Below are 14,664 nucleotides of genomic sequence, written 5' to 3' on the forward strand. Positions count from 1 at the left end.
TTATCAGGCAAGCCCTTCATCAGGAATGAGGCTGGGAGCCTCAGGGGTGGAGAGATGAATGGGAGGGGGGGGTTGGAGCTGGGGGAGGGATACCCCAAATAGAGTCTCATATATAGATTCAAACCCTTATTGGTATTAATTGTAGCATATTTTTGGGAATCCTCAACTAACCACAATTGCAAGTATGCATGGCTCATGTCCAGCTTTGTGAATAACAGCCCACCTGCCAGTTTTGTGTATAAATCCTTTCTGCGAGAGATTAGATATTTATCCAGCGTCGATAAATGGTTTATTGTTTTGTTTAAAACCCCCACACAGGTGAACCGACCTGTCAGGCTTCATATTTGGTATGACCAATGCTGGCCGTTCCACAAACATGACAGTCCTTCACTTTCCAGCCTTCTGATTTCTGCCTCTGCTTTTGCTGTAAGGCAAATGGCATTAGGCAAGTGTTGCAGAATTGTGGAACTGCTTCCTTTGACAGTCCGTAGACCATCCTGAAAAACTTTCAGGTATATAATGAGGACTTCACTCAGCCAGCCATTTTCTAACTGAGAAATATTGAGCCAATCAAGGTGAATCTTTCTCAACCAGTTTCGCCCCATCAAACTTAGGCCTGAGCATTTTACTACAATCAGTGGTAATCGAACCATCTGCTTTTCATACGGGAACCAAATCAAAGTTGTACCCTTAGTGTATAAAGGTTCCTCAGTATAGGTTCTCAGTCTTACCAAGTTCTTGTACAAATGTAAGTGTTGGAGTCCAGAGCAAAGTTTCTTAAAGACTGCTTTTGCAATCACTGAAACGGCTGCATATAGGTTTTGACTTCCATTAGAACCGAGTGACCATTTAACCAGATGTTTATTTTGATTGGTTCTGATTTGGATGTTGCTAAGCAACTTAACTGATGGAGATGGACTTTCAAAGGTGTGCACTCTCTTGGATCTCAGTCTATGAGTTCTCTTACTCAATCTAGTAGGACACATAAGCCCTGATGAAGGGCTTATGCCCAAAACGTCGATTTTCCTGCTCCTCGGATGCTGCCTGACCGGCTGTGCTTTTCCAGCACCACACTTTCAACTTTTGCTGTCTTGAGTCTGCATACCAGCAGCAATTGTAATGGCTTGCCGGCCTGAATCATGAAGAAAATGTTAACTATTTAGCCAAGGCTTCGCTTTGTTTTGGTGTTTTGCTGTGGTCTGACCTGGCGTCCCTCTGTCCAGGAAATGTCCTGACTGAGGCTAAGCAATTGCCTTCACTCAAATGGTCATAGACTCATGCAGCACAGAAACAGACCCTTCAGTTCAATCAGTCCACGCTGAACATAATCCCGAAATAAACTAATCCCACCTGCCCGCCCTGGCCCATATCTCTCCAAACCCTTTCTATTCATGTACTTATTCAGATGTCTTTTAAACATTGTAACTGTGCCCACATCCTCCACTTCCTTAGTAAGTTCATTGCACATGCAAACCATTCTCTGTGTAAGTAATGTGCCCCCATGGTCTTTTTTTACATTGTTCTCTTCTCACCTTAAAAATGTGCCCCCTAATCTTGAAATCCCCCATCCTGGGGAAAAGACAGCTACCACTAACCCTATCTATGCCCCTCATGATTTTATAAAATTCTATACCATCAGCTCTCAACCTCCTAAGCTCCAGTGAAAAAGGTCCCAGCCTGTCTTCATAAATCAAACCTTCCATATTCAGCAACATTCTGGTAAATTTCTTCTGAACCCTCTCCAGCGTTCTGCAAGCTCAGTCCAGCTGGCGAGGGTGTCCACATATCAAAATCCCCTGCAACTCATATGCTCCACTTGCCACATCTTCCAATGACAAAGCCAGTTGTAGTGCCTTCAGCTGGGAGGCGCTTTTGCATGTTTATGTCATTAATCCCACATACCAAACAGCCTCATGAGGCTAAAGTAAAGTAAAGTCACATGTCCCTGCCAGTCACCTTTAATCTCGTCAAAAATCCCAATAACATTCCGAATTGTTAAGTAAAACTGAGAGTATCTCAGAAGTAGATGGGTCTTGGAGTCATAATATTCCTTAGTTTAGGGGCGGCACGGTGGCACAGTGGTTAGCACTGCTGCCTCACAGCGCCAGAGACCTGGGTTCAGTTCCCGCCTCAGGCGACTCTCTGTGTGGAGTTTGCACATTCTCCCCGTGTCTGCGTGGGTTTCCTTTAGGTGCTCCGGTTTCCTCCCACAATCCAAAAATGTGCAAGTTAGGTGATTTGGCCATGCTAAATTGCTCGTAGTGTTAGGTGAAGGGGTAAATGTAGGGGCATGGGTCTGGGTGGGTTGTGCTTCGGCGGGTCGATGTGGACTTGTTGGGCCGAAGGGCCTGTTTCCACACTAAGTAATCTAATCTAATCTAATCTAATTAAATCCATCAATTTTTGAAAGGTTTTAGTATCTGGTGCCTCAGGAAAGTTAGGCTCATAATAACTGAAAAACTTGCAAGCCCACATACTGTCAGGAGAATTACTCATTGCTTTTTATCTGCCTCAATGTAATTTGCTTGGAAAAAGTAATGTATTCTTTTCACATACTGGGCCCAGTCTTCGATGGCAAGATTGAACAAGTCAAGCTTCTCAAATAACAGTATGATACCAGAAATGCTTACCCCTACTCAAAGCTGACTATTGCAAGTGAATTTCTTCAGGAGCGTGCTTTTCTCTCGTCGCCAAGTCACCCTTTATTTACATGAGGCGAGTCCTTAAAACTGATTTAGCTCCCTCAGAGTTAGCTGTCAGAGTGAACGGGATGTCTGCTGCTCCTGTTTACATCCATCAGCCGGGCCTCCCTGACTAGGCCAGATTAACAGCCCTAATCAGGGAACTCCTATTCTGTGGCCCACCTGCTGACCCCATTATAATTAATATGGCGGCTGCTCTCCATGTTAGAATCTGTGGGAGATACAGGAAAATATCATGAGAACCAAACTTAGACTGCAGAAGTGTCTGTGGTGCTGAAGCTTCATTATGCAGTTGAGTCTTTTGGTGTCAGAAGGGAAGGAATGCATGATATTCTTTTCCTCAACAGATTGCAAAAACGTTTTGCCCTCTTTCGGAATGTTAATCTCTCCTTTTCTGACTAGCACTTTCATGCCATCCTTGTGATATCCAAATCTCACCTTCATGGCAGTTATAATCTGGAGATTGAGCTTTCCTCCTGTTCTCAGGTCTCTTCTCTCACATTGTTAGCCCTTTTCTCCAGCAAAGACAAAGAACAGAGAGATATGTTGAATAGTTGTCAATATAACTAGGGCAGGGGCTATTCTGACAGGTCAGTAAGTGCCCTGGGCATGCATTCCTGATAAGGTCAGGAGCAGTGGGCACCATCAGTTTCCTCAGCTGGAGACTCTGGAGGTTGAATACTCAGAGGCCTGTCACGAAGGCCTGCCATTGTACTAACCTTCCCAGAGTGAAGACAATCAGTGAACCCTTTCTCGCACTGGACTCTGTTCCTATGGAGCTCAGTTTTGCTGTGGATGGTCTCAGCCAGTGCAGCCGGAGCAGCTTAGAAACATAAAGCATAGAACAATACAGAACAGGAACAGGCCCTTCAGCCCATTTGTCTGCACAATCTAAACAATCGCATCTGTTTACACATGGTCCACATTCCTCTATTCCCTGCTTATTCATGTGTTTATCTAAATGCCTGTTAAACATTGCTATTGTATCTGCTTGTACAATCTCCCCGGCAATGTGTTTCAGCATCATAGTCATAGTCACAGTTCTATAGCACTGAAAAAGGCCCATTGAGTCTCTGCTGGTCAAAAGAAAAACACCTAACTATTTGAATCCTATTTTCCAGCACTTGCCCCGTAACCATAAATGTTTTGGCAATGCAAGTGCACATCAAAGTACTTCCTAAATGTTCTGAAGGTTTCTGTCTCCATCACACTTACAGGCAGTGAGTTCCAGATTCCCACCACCTTCCATCCCTCCTCTCCAACAGGAGTTATGGAAGGACGTCAATATTAGCTTCAGATAACTTAGGGGTTGGGCCTCTGCCTATCTTCTTCAATTCCTGGTGCTTGCATGCCCTCCTGCAAATAGCACTCAGAGTAGCATTGCTGTAATGTATTTAGAAAGGGCCCTACTACTTCAATCCTGCTTCTATTCCCATACAAGCAGCCTCTGATTGGCTGGAGGGCTAGATGGCCAATTTTCAGCCCTCCTTTGGAAAACAGTAAGCTGCAATTGTCCACCACCTCCTCTCCGCACTCCCCAAAATGATGCTGTTGTCTGTTTCCTGACCACAGCAGGCAAGTGCTTCCCAGAGGATGGTGAACCCTTGGAATTGGAATTTTTTGTTGACCTCAGAGAGCTGTGGACTTTGAGTTTATAGCCTGCATTCAAAACTAGTCACAATCTTAACTTACAAGGATATTCAAGATTAGAAAGTCCTGCCATGATATACTGAATGCGATCAAGCTTTGCTCCTGTTTCTTGAATGTTAGCTTTGAACTTCACGAAAGCAATAATAATTTCATTAGTTACTTACATGTTGAATTAATTGGTGAGAGGAAAGGTTAAGAACAAAAACAGCTCCAGGAATAACTACATGCTTCCCTTTTAATAGCACACCAGCTGGATGCAAACACTTTCCAGGACTCATCAAATTTTCCATTCTGTAGTTGCTTTAATTCCAAAGGTTCTTTTCAGATTTTATTTTAATCACCATCCTCTTGCAGAAATCTAAACTTCATTTGCTTACAAAGAAAGTACAACTTTATCCTATCCATGACATCCTTTTGTTGGTATAGATGTTATTAACATTAGTTTTTACCTCACAAATCAGGAAAGATGGAAAATTACTGTGGCATTGGTGATGTCATTAGAATACAAGTGTGAAATAATAATCCTGAAGCAGTGAGAGATTAGGAATTTAGAAGGAATTGACAGGTAGATAGAGAAAACATTTTTCCACTGATTCAGAATTGCAGGAAAGGGGATTGTAAACTTGAAAAGTAAACACTGATTTGAAGACAGGAAATAATAAACACTTCTCCATGAAAAAGGTGGGAGATATGTGGAACTCTTACCCTGAAACAAAATAACAGATTTGTGTTCAATAAGTAATTATAAATCTCTGATTGTTATGAGATTGGTGTTAGCCATAAATGTTAGGAGATATGAAGCCATGGCAGGCAGTGAGAACTATGATCTAAATCATCCATGATCTCCAGAAATTTACAAGTTACTTTCAGACAGGATAACAACCGATGGACCTGTAACTCAGAGGATATCATGCAGTTAGTGGTGTGCATGTACGCTGGTCTGTCAGTCTGCCTACACTGTAGTTTTATAGGTGGCACAGGAGGTATTGCTGATCTACCAGCCCATGGTCCAATTGATGCCTTTAAGTCGGCAATAAATGCCCAATGAAGAGCCAAATCCCACCTTTGCTTACAAATCAAAGGATGACAAGAGAGACCTCTGCACAACATGTGATTTTAGACTGATAAATTCTTGGTGTCACAAGGAATTAAGGGCTACGAGGAGAATGCGGGTAAGTGGAGTTGAAATGCCCATCAGTCATGATTGTGGGGTGAATGGTGAAGTGAACTCAATGGGCCGAATGGCCTTACTTCCACTCCTATGTCTTGTGGTCTTATGGTCTTATGTAGTCAAACAGGTTTATCTTGTTGGTTGCCAGACAGTGAAAAAGATATTGCACATGTTGGTGGTGGTTGGGAGGTGAGGCTAGACTCTCTCCTGTGCCAGTTGGACCAACCTCCCACAGTAACTCCTCCACTGCCTCATGTCCTTTCTGGTCTGTGCTCCATCCATATAGCTGGTCTTGCTAACATGGTTGCAATCACCTTCCTGATTGACCTTGGTTTGGGATTGTTGATAATTCCTCAACCTGTCTGGCCTCCTGCAATACCAGCAATATCCACCAAACAAACATGATGCAGAACTCAGGGGCTGATTGGCCTATTGCTGTTTTTGTGTCACTGTGTTCATATGCCATTTCGAGAGTTCAAATTAAGTACTTTGGAAATCTTATCTGGGAAATATAAAATCAGTACCAGTAAGAATGACCATAAAGCTATCAGATTGTTCTAAAAACTGACTGGTTCATTAGTGGACTTTTGAGAAAGAAACATGTTGTCCTTAATCTGACTGCTTTGTATCGAACTCCATATACCAAAATTACTCTTTGAGTGGATCTGCCAACTGCCCTCTAGCAAATTATCTAGCAAGAAGCTTAGTTGTTTCACGCCATTACTGGTGGTTTAAGTAGGGCAATAAACACTTTGTAGAATATAATTCAATACAGCACAGGAACAGGCCCTTTGTCCCATCAAGCCTGCACTGATTCTATTCCTCATTTAGACCTGCTACTTATTGCCCATGTGCTATTTCTGTTTCTCTGCCTTCTATTCATGTGACTATCAAGATACACCTTAAACATCAGCAACGTTTTGGCTTCCACTACCAGCACTGGCAGTGCATTCCAGGCACCCACCACCCTTTGTGTAAAAACAATTTCCCCACACTTCTTCTCCAAACGTTCCCCTTCTGACCTTGAACCTGTGCCCTCTTATAGTTGAACTTTCCACCCTGGGAAAAAGCCTCTGACTATGCCTCATCATTTTGTAAACTTTCAACTGGTCACTCCTCAGCCTCCACTTTTCCAGGGAAAAGAATCCAAGTTTGTCCAACCTCTCCTCATAATAAAACCCTCCAGACCAGGAAACATCCTGGTGAACCTTCTTTGCACCTTCTCCAAAGCATTCCAGATTCCTGATGAAGGGCTTATGTCTGAAACATTGATTCTTCTGCTGCTCGGATGCTGCCTGACCTGCTGTGCTTTTCCAGCACCACACTCTCAATCACCTTCCCCAAAGCATCCACATCCTTTTCGGTCGGGTTGCAAACAGAACTGCATGCAATATTCTAAATGTGACCTAACTAAAGTTTTATAGAGTTGTAACATAACTTGTCTACTTTTATATTTGGTGCCTTGGCCAATGAGGGCAAGGGTGCTGTATACCTTCTTGACCACCTCATCCAGCAATGTTGCCGCTTTCACAGTCAGGATTTTCTGTACGCCCAGATCCCTCTGTATGTTAATGCCTCTCAGGGTTCTTTCATAATTTGCACCTGAATTTAATCTTCCAAAATGCATCACCTCACATTTATCCACATTAAAATCCATCTGCCATTTCTCTGCCCAAATCTGCAATCTACCTGTATCTCACTGTATTTTTTGACAATCCTTCTCACTAACTGCAACTCTGCTAATTTTGGTGTTGTCTGCAAACTTACTAATCAGACTACCAACATTTTCTTCCAGATCATTTATGTTATAAAGATCAAAGGCCTCAGCTCTGATTCTTGCGAAACACCATCAGTTAATGATTTCCATTCCAAAAAGCACCCTTCCATTGCAATTCTCTGTCTTCTATGACCAAGCCATTTTGTATCCATCTAGCCAGCTCACCCTGGATCTCATGAGACTGTACTATCTGTACCAGCATGTGATGAGGTATCTTATCAACTGTCTAACTTAAGTCCATGTAGAAAAAAAAACTGCCCTTTCCTCATCAATCATTCTCATCACTTTCTCAAAACTCAATCAAGTTGTGAAAAATAAAATTTCACTCATGCTGCCTATCGATAGCCAGTTCATTCACTTCTAAATGTGAATAAATCCTGTGTCTCATTAGCTTCTCCAACAGCTTGCCCACCATGTCAGGGTTACTGATAAGTAATTACCTGGATTATCTCTGTTTCCCTTCTTAAACATAGGAACAACACTGCTCCAGGCCTCTGGAAACCTGCCTGAGGCGAAAGAGGATGCAAAGATATCTGTTAACGCCCCAGCTATTTGTTCCCTTGCCCCCCATAGTATCTTTAGATAGATCCTATCAAGTTTGAGAACTTGTCTCCCTTAATGTAGTTCAAGACACCCAACACTTCCTCCTCCTTTCTGGGCAAAAAGATAAGGTTCTGTTTTGATAGTGTGTGCCAGTGTGTAGTAATTTGGAGGCAGTCTATACTTTTAGCAATATATTCTACCATAGCCATAGATGTAAATGGAAGAACCACTGGGTTGTCTAGCAGATAATCTGAATCCAATTTCTTATTCAGAGAATTATATTATTTTAAAGAAGTCATAACATTTACAGTATTAGAAGGCCTGTCAAATTAGAAAAGATGTATCAGTGAGCTGTCATAGTGTTTTTTCAGGTTACCAAAATGAATACTGAATCTAAAAACCAGACAATTGAAACAAATGCTTGAAGTTATGTTTTTGTATCACAGTTTTTAATAGGTCTTGATAATTTGTAATATTTAACTTTGAATTGCTCCCACGCTGTAAAGTGTAATGCATTGTTAAAATTGTAGACTGGCAAAATCCAACTGGTGTTCAGTTTGTGTCTTACAGGCATGTTTTAGAAAATATTAAACAAAAGCCCTCCCAGATCACATTTCTGTATGGCACTTTAGAATTACTGCTCCACCAGGAAAAAGGTTTTACAGATATTCATTGGGAAGGATGTTGACTCTTTTAATCAACGAATAAAATTTATTCTGGTTTTTCGTGACACTTTTAACTTAGCACTTGACAGGTTAACAAGTCAGGTTCAGGTGTGTAGAAAACGTCACTGTGAGTAAATATATTGGTAGCTGCAAACTGCAGTTGTATGCCAAAATACCAATTTAGCTAGAGATTTATGATATTAATGAACATGTAGTCAATTAAATCAGAGAAGACTAATCATTTGCCAACTAACTTTTAAACAGCAGTTTATCTTTCATAACCTGCCATATAGAAATGCTTTGTCAAAATTATTTTTAAAAAAATTTAAAATAATCAATTTGCCTATTTAAAAAAAAAGTTTTTCTGTCAGTATTTGTCTTCTATTTAATAACTAACAAATAGGTAGTCTGGAGGAAGTATTATTCTCAAAGTATAGTTTACCCAAAATCGAATAATTGAGACCAATTTCCTGCTAACATCTGTTTAACTGAAAATGAAATAATTGAGTCAATAATTTAACAATGTCAACAATAAAATGCACATCAGATGATTTTCAATTGTAAAATGATATTTCTTAAGCAATTTTCTAATACATTGAATAAATATGACATCTGTTAGGTTCATTATTAATTTTGCTCATTCTGTTTGGCAGTTTTACATTTTTGAAATGTTTAAAATAACAAGATTGTGTAATATAGTTGTTTCTCCTGTTGTGCAAGGAGATCAGATTGCCATCCTACATGGCAGCCTAAAAGTAGGTCATAGCAACAAAAATGTCATATACAATTCCTTTTTGATAAGGATGTCATTTTCCAGCCATGATAATTATCTAAGCAAAGCATGCATTTAAATTCTGCACTGCCTGAGAGTACAATAAAGGTTCTTTCTCCTTGCCTGAGGCATGGTGACTCAATGGTTAAACCACCACCAGTCATCTCTCTCTCTCTAATGAGAAGGTAACCTTACAGAACTATAAGGGACAATGGTTACTTTTAAAACCTGGCTTTTGCGGCATAATGGTGGTGTCCCTACTTCTGGGGTCAAGAAGTTCCGGGTTCAAGTTTTTACTTTCCCCAGGCATTTGTCACAACTTATCTGTACAGGTTGATTAAAGATATCTACTTTTAGACAAAATCATATGTATTTAGTTTTGTGTATGTGCAGGTTCCTGTTTCAAAACGGAAGCTAAGACATCAGACCTAAAGAAATGAATACATTACTGGTGCTTTCCTGCTTTAAGCTGGACATAAAACATCCCATGATACCATTGATGAAGTGAATGAGAGTTTTATCACTATCCAAGCCAATATTTATTCCTCAACATACATCACTAAGGCAGGTTATATCTTAATTTGCCTCATTGCCACTTTTGGGAATTACAATGTTCAATTTGGGATCTTTCTCTATGTTCTAACAAGTACTACACTTCAATGTTTATATAAAGTACATTGGAACATCCAGGATTGTGAAAAACCTCCGAAAAATGCATGTGACTCGTTGAAAATAGTGTTTAATGAAAATAGGCATGCTAGCATGATCAGGAGCTACACAACCTGGTTGGCCGTGGCTGATAAAAAAACCATAACCAAAAGGTTACACATTGTCACTGTTACCCAACAATGATTGTAGGAACTTGTTTCACAAGTTCTGAGTCTTCAGGAGGTCAAATGCATGTCAATGTCACCTGTGGACAATTCTCGCATCTATTTTGCCAATATAAGGCTGAATAACTAGATAGACAGGTCTTGATTAGGTGCAATTTTAGCTCATTCTCCACTTGCATCTAGGTAGGCTGTTGTGTTGACTGAAGGAAATAGTGGGCTGGCAGACAGGGTCACTTTCTTCACAGGATCAGCTCCAGTTCAGCAACTAGACTATTGCAGCAATCCTAACCCCACAATTACCCTTATCCAAGGACCTTTTAGAAGGGAAGGCAAATTAACTGCTTAAAAATTTGAAACCCACTTGCTAATAAAATGCCTCCTAAAATGCCATTTTAGGAGGTTGCAGGGCCAGCAAGTCACCTATTCGAATTTAAATATTTGAATAAGACTGCATACCTCCAATCCATGATTTTCATAGTCTTATAGACCTTGACAATGACAGATTTGGTTTCTGAGGGCTTGGGAAAGCTGTGAGCTGAAGGGAGCTAAGTGCCACCAAACTTATTATTCATTATCATTCATGTGACATGGCTGTGCTAGCATTTCTAGTTTCCCTTGAGAAGGTGATGGTCATCTGGTGTCTTGACCGCTGCAGTCCATATGCTATAGATAGACCTAATATGCTGTTAGATAGGAAATTGCAAGACTTTGATCCAGAGACATTAAAGGAATAGTAATATATTTCCAAGTCAGGATGGTGAGTGGCTTGGAGTAGAATTTGCAAGCTTCATGAATATATGCTTATGGTTTTTTTAACACTTAAATGCTGGATTCAGGCGTTAATAATGCAGATATGCTCCATGATAATCTGGAATCTCAAACCAGGATGAGGAGTACCTTCCTATTGGCCATGAAAGCCATTACATAATGGCATGGTGGCTCCGTTGTTAGCACTGCTGCCTCACGGCGCCAGGGACCCGGGTTCCATTCCGGCCTCGGGCGACTGTCAATGTGGAGTTTGCACATTCTCCCCTTTGTGTGTGAATGTTCTGTGCACATCCACAATGTACTGAGCTGAACTTTGTGTTACCTTCTGAGTTTGTGTCCCTGTCCACTTGGAGTCAATGAAGAGGTTGCTGGAAAACTGCCATCCTAATAGCACATCCAGAGCACTAGACATACTTACAAGTCATTTCTCCATATCTGTGAGGGTTCTGTTCCTGACAACGCCTCTGAATGATGAACTCCACAAATGGGGAGCTTGTTTAAAAATAGGTTAGTTATCATCGATCCATGATTTTTGCCCCAGATGTTGATTTTGTTGATACTTGTATCTTGGCATGGATAGACAAGTCTACAATTTGTGGTTTTGATCTTATAGAAGATTTACTATACTGTAATTAATTTCAGGAAATTATGCATGTGTGCTTCAGAGTGGAAACTTCTGGGTGCCTGTTCTCAGAGCCTTACAGAAACAGCGAGAAGCCACTTTTTCCTAGTTCTGTTCTCCTTTATAAAATCCATGAAAATGGGCAGTTTTGCTGCTCATCATTACTTTGTTTACTGCAGATAGTTGGGCTCACATAGAATGGAGTGGTGAGCTGGAGAGAGTTATTGCACTAGAATAAATTTCTCTTCAGCAGACGTGTGTTTTGATTTTCAGTATCTGTCTAGAATGGGTCCTGCTGAATGGAATTTAATGGTTGTACTGATTTATGTAACCATTTCGATCACTACTTTTAATGTGAATTTCTCATTCAAATAGATGTTTCTTTCAGACTTTGTATTCAAAAATTTCTCTTCCATGTGCTACTGCACCATAAGTTGTTTTGTTGTGGTAAAAAAATCTAAAATTGCTTTGTTTGAAGAGCTAGACAGCTTTTAAAGACACAATTGGATTTGCTTTGAAAATAAATATGGGCGTACCTCAAATGAAAAATGTAGTTACACTGCTTCTTACAGATCAAGCATTGAATATTTGACGTTATTTTCCCTACAATATCCGGCATATACCTTGAAATGAATCAACAAGTGAAAAAATTTACAATTTAGATGCCTTCAATTATCTCAGCTGCATTCAGCCATGCTTTCTGCTTATATTACACCCAGGAATAGCATCAGAAAACAAAACAAATAGCCTGATTAATCAATTTGTGGTCCATTCTCAAACAGAATTCCTAGGCCAAATAAGCATTTTACAAACCAAAATAAAAATGGATGAATAATGTGACAATGGTCAAATTGGAATTGACAGCTTCTAAATCCCCCAAATCCTTGCTCTTGTATATTGTAATGATCCTGCCAAGAAACTTTGGTTTAAGTTTGTCATTAGAGGATTGAAGTATGAAATGGTCTAACTTAAGAGAGTTTGAAGCTCAATGCACCATTCTAACAAATTCCAGACCAGACTTTAAGAGTGGTGTATGAGTAAATGTACAATGTTAAACCTTTATCTGTTTTTCACAATGCAAAGAAACAAATGTGCAGGTCAGGTGAATTGGCCATTCTAAGTTGCCCATAGTATTAGGTGCATCAGTCAGAGGAAAATGGGTCTGGGTGGGTTACTCTTCGGAGGGTCGGTGTGGACTTGTTGGGCTGAAGGGCCTGTTTCCACACTGTAAGGAATCTAATCTTAAAAACTGCCAGGCAATGTGGCTCCACCAACGATTTCCTCAGAGAGGATGGGGCCAGATTTAAAACGGGTGGCATGGTAGCTCAGTGGTTAGCACTGCTGCCTCACAGCGCCAGGAACCCGAGTTCAATTCCCGCCTCAGGCAGTCTGTGTGGAGTTTGCACATTCTCCCCGTGTCTGCGTGGGTTTCCTCCAGGTACTCCAGTTTTCTTCCATATCCAAAGATGTGCAGATTAGGTAAATTGGCCATGCTAAATTGCCCGTAGTGTTAGGTGCATTAGTCAGGGGTAAATGTAGGGGAATGGGTCTGGGTGGGTTGCTCTTCTGAGGGTCGGTGTGAACTTGTTGAGCTGAAGGACCTGTTTCCACACTGTAGGGAATCTAATCTAATAGGTCGGTATGTGCTTTGAATACTGAATGAACTGGGATAATACCTTTGTTAGTAAACTGAATATTCTAACATGTTCACTACTATTAACATTTTCAATCAAAATATGTTATTGCACACCAGCATTATAATCCTTGTTTAATTTGGTGTGAGCTCTTGAATCATGTGGCATAATTTTAACCTAACCTGCTTGGCAGGAAATTGAACAGACCACTCTCAACAGTAAGTAAAACCAGACAGTGTACAACAAGGGTATCAAATCCAATCATGCTGCTTGGTAGATTAAAATCACTGCATAGTTAGAAAATGGGAGGAAATAAACCTTTTTCAGTGATTGACAGAATGGCTATCATTAGTGAACAAAACTGATTGGAATTTAGTATTTGAGTTCCTACAGACTGTGGGGAGGAATGCTGTTGTGATTCCAAGTGGTTTTGGCTGGGTTATATTAGGTGTGGTGTAAGTTAGCTATAAAAGAATGTGATCTATTTCCTTGAAAATTGTTAAGTGCCTGTTCTGCAGTAATGAAACTGCTAAAGTAAGACACAACTTGCTGTGTTCTCTGGCTGGCCTCTCACATGTTTGAAGAGATGAGTGCAAACACGTTGATTTGACTCCACCCTAGTGAGTTAGAGAGGGAGGATCATTTAAGAATTATAAAGTAAAAGTTGGCATAACTAACTGAGAAATCATTGTTTTTTGAACACTTCCCTGAAGAAGGCGGTCAAAAAGGGGCAGGAAGTTCCTGATTTTAGTTTTCATGTGCTTTTCTGGCTGTTTTGAGTGCGCACAACTTAGGAAGATCTAGCGTTTCCAGCCTGAAATTGTGTGTGACTACTCTTCATTTAATTTCATTTTTACAATGGAGTCAACAACTGATGAGTTGAATGAAGGTATGCTGTCTCTTTTAGCTGGAGTTTGCAGATGATGCAAATATATAAATATTAAAAAATGTGAAATATTTCTGAGTCTGAATTTCTGCAGTTGGGGTACTTAAACCTTTAATTTGAGAAAGATCTCTGAGAAAGTGTATTGTGGATGAAGTAGTCTCCTACAGAATTAGTTATTTCATGATTTTTAATATATTTTGCTGCTGGTAAATTTTTTCTTTGCTCAGTGGCAGGGGAAAGTTGCATTGAACTTTGGCAGCATTTCAATGTGATGGCATTGTTTCAAACAAAGGTTCATTCCTTCAGTGAATTTCTGTAATATCAGTAATGTTGTGTGGAACTAGTGCTTAAAAATTATAATAGAATAAAAGCCTTGAAACGTGATGTTTCTTAGAATCTAACTATTTACTTAATGGAAGTGTTTTATGTAGAGAAATGTGTACTGCAGCAAGACAATCCTCTTGTATGGCGACATTAACATTTTGGTAATACCCAGTTATAAATCACAATTTTCCAGGCTTTTAGATATTCTTGTTTCTTTTAAATTAAATAGCAGGATGCACAGTATTGCTACAGCTTCACAGGGCCCTTTACTTTTGGGTTGGAAAATGGCAAACGGTGGTGCTGTGCTTCAATAATGT

The 14,664-nt window shown here is 40.2% G+C and overlaps 1 protein-coding gene across 3 annotated transcripts in view; it reads left to right on the top strand.

Moving 5' to 3' along the window:
• The window catches only part of LOC140485793 (tumor necrosis factor alpha-induced protein 8), a 131,105-nt gene that overhangs the window by 84,829 nt on the left and 31,612 nt on the right, over positions 1 to 14,664 (top strand). The window contains exon 1 of one of the 3 annotated variants that reach the window (XM_072584304.1): positions 13,772 to 14,026. The exons of the other annotated variants lie outside the window; for them this stretch is intronic. Within the exon in view, the coding sequence (XP_072440405.1) occupies positions 13,996 to 14,026 (31 nt within the window). The 5' untranslated portion in view covers positions 13,772 to 13,995. Of the gene's footprint in view, positions 1 to 13,771; positions 14,027 to 14,664 lie in introns of those variants that run through there. 3 annotated transcript variants of the gene reach the window in all.

The sequence above is a fragment of the Chiloscyllium punctatum genome, chromosome 2 (genome assembly GCF_047496795.1).
Source record: "Chiloscyllium punctatum isolate Juve2018m chromosome 2, sChiPun1.3, whole genome shotgun sequence".
NCBI classification, from domain to species: Eukaryota; Metazoa; Chordata; class Chondrichthyes; order Orectolobiformes; family Hemiscylliidae; genus Chiloscyllium; species Chiloscyllium punctatum.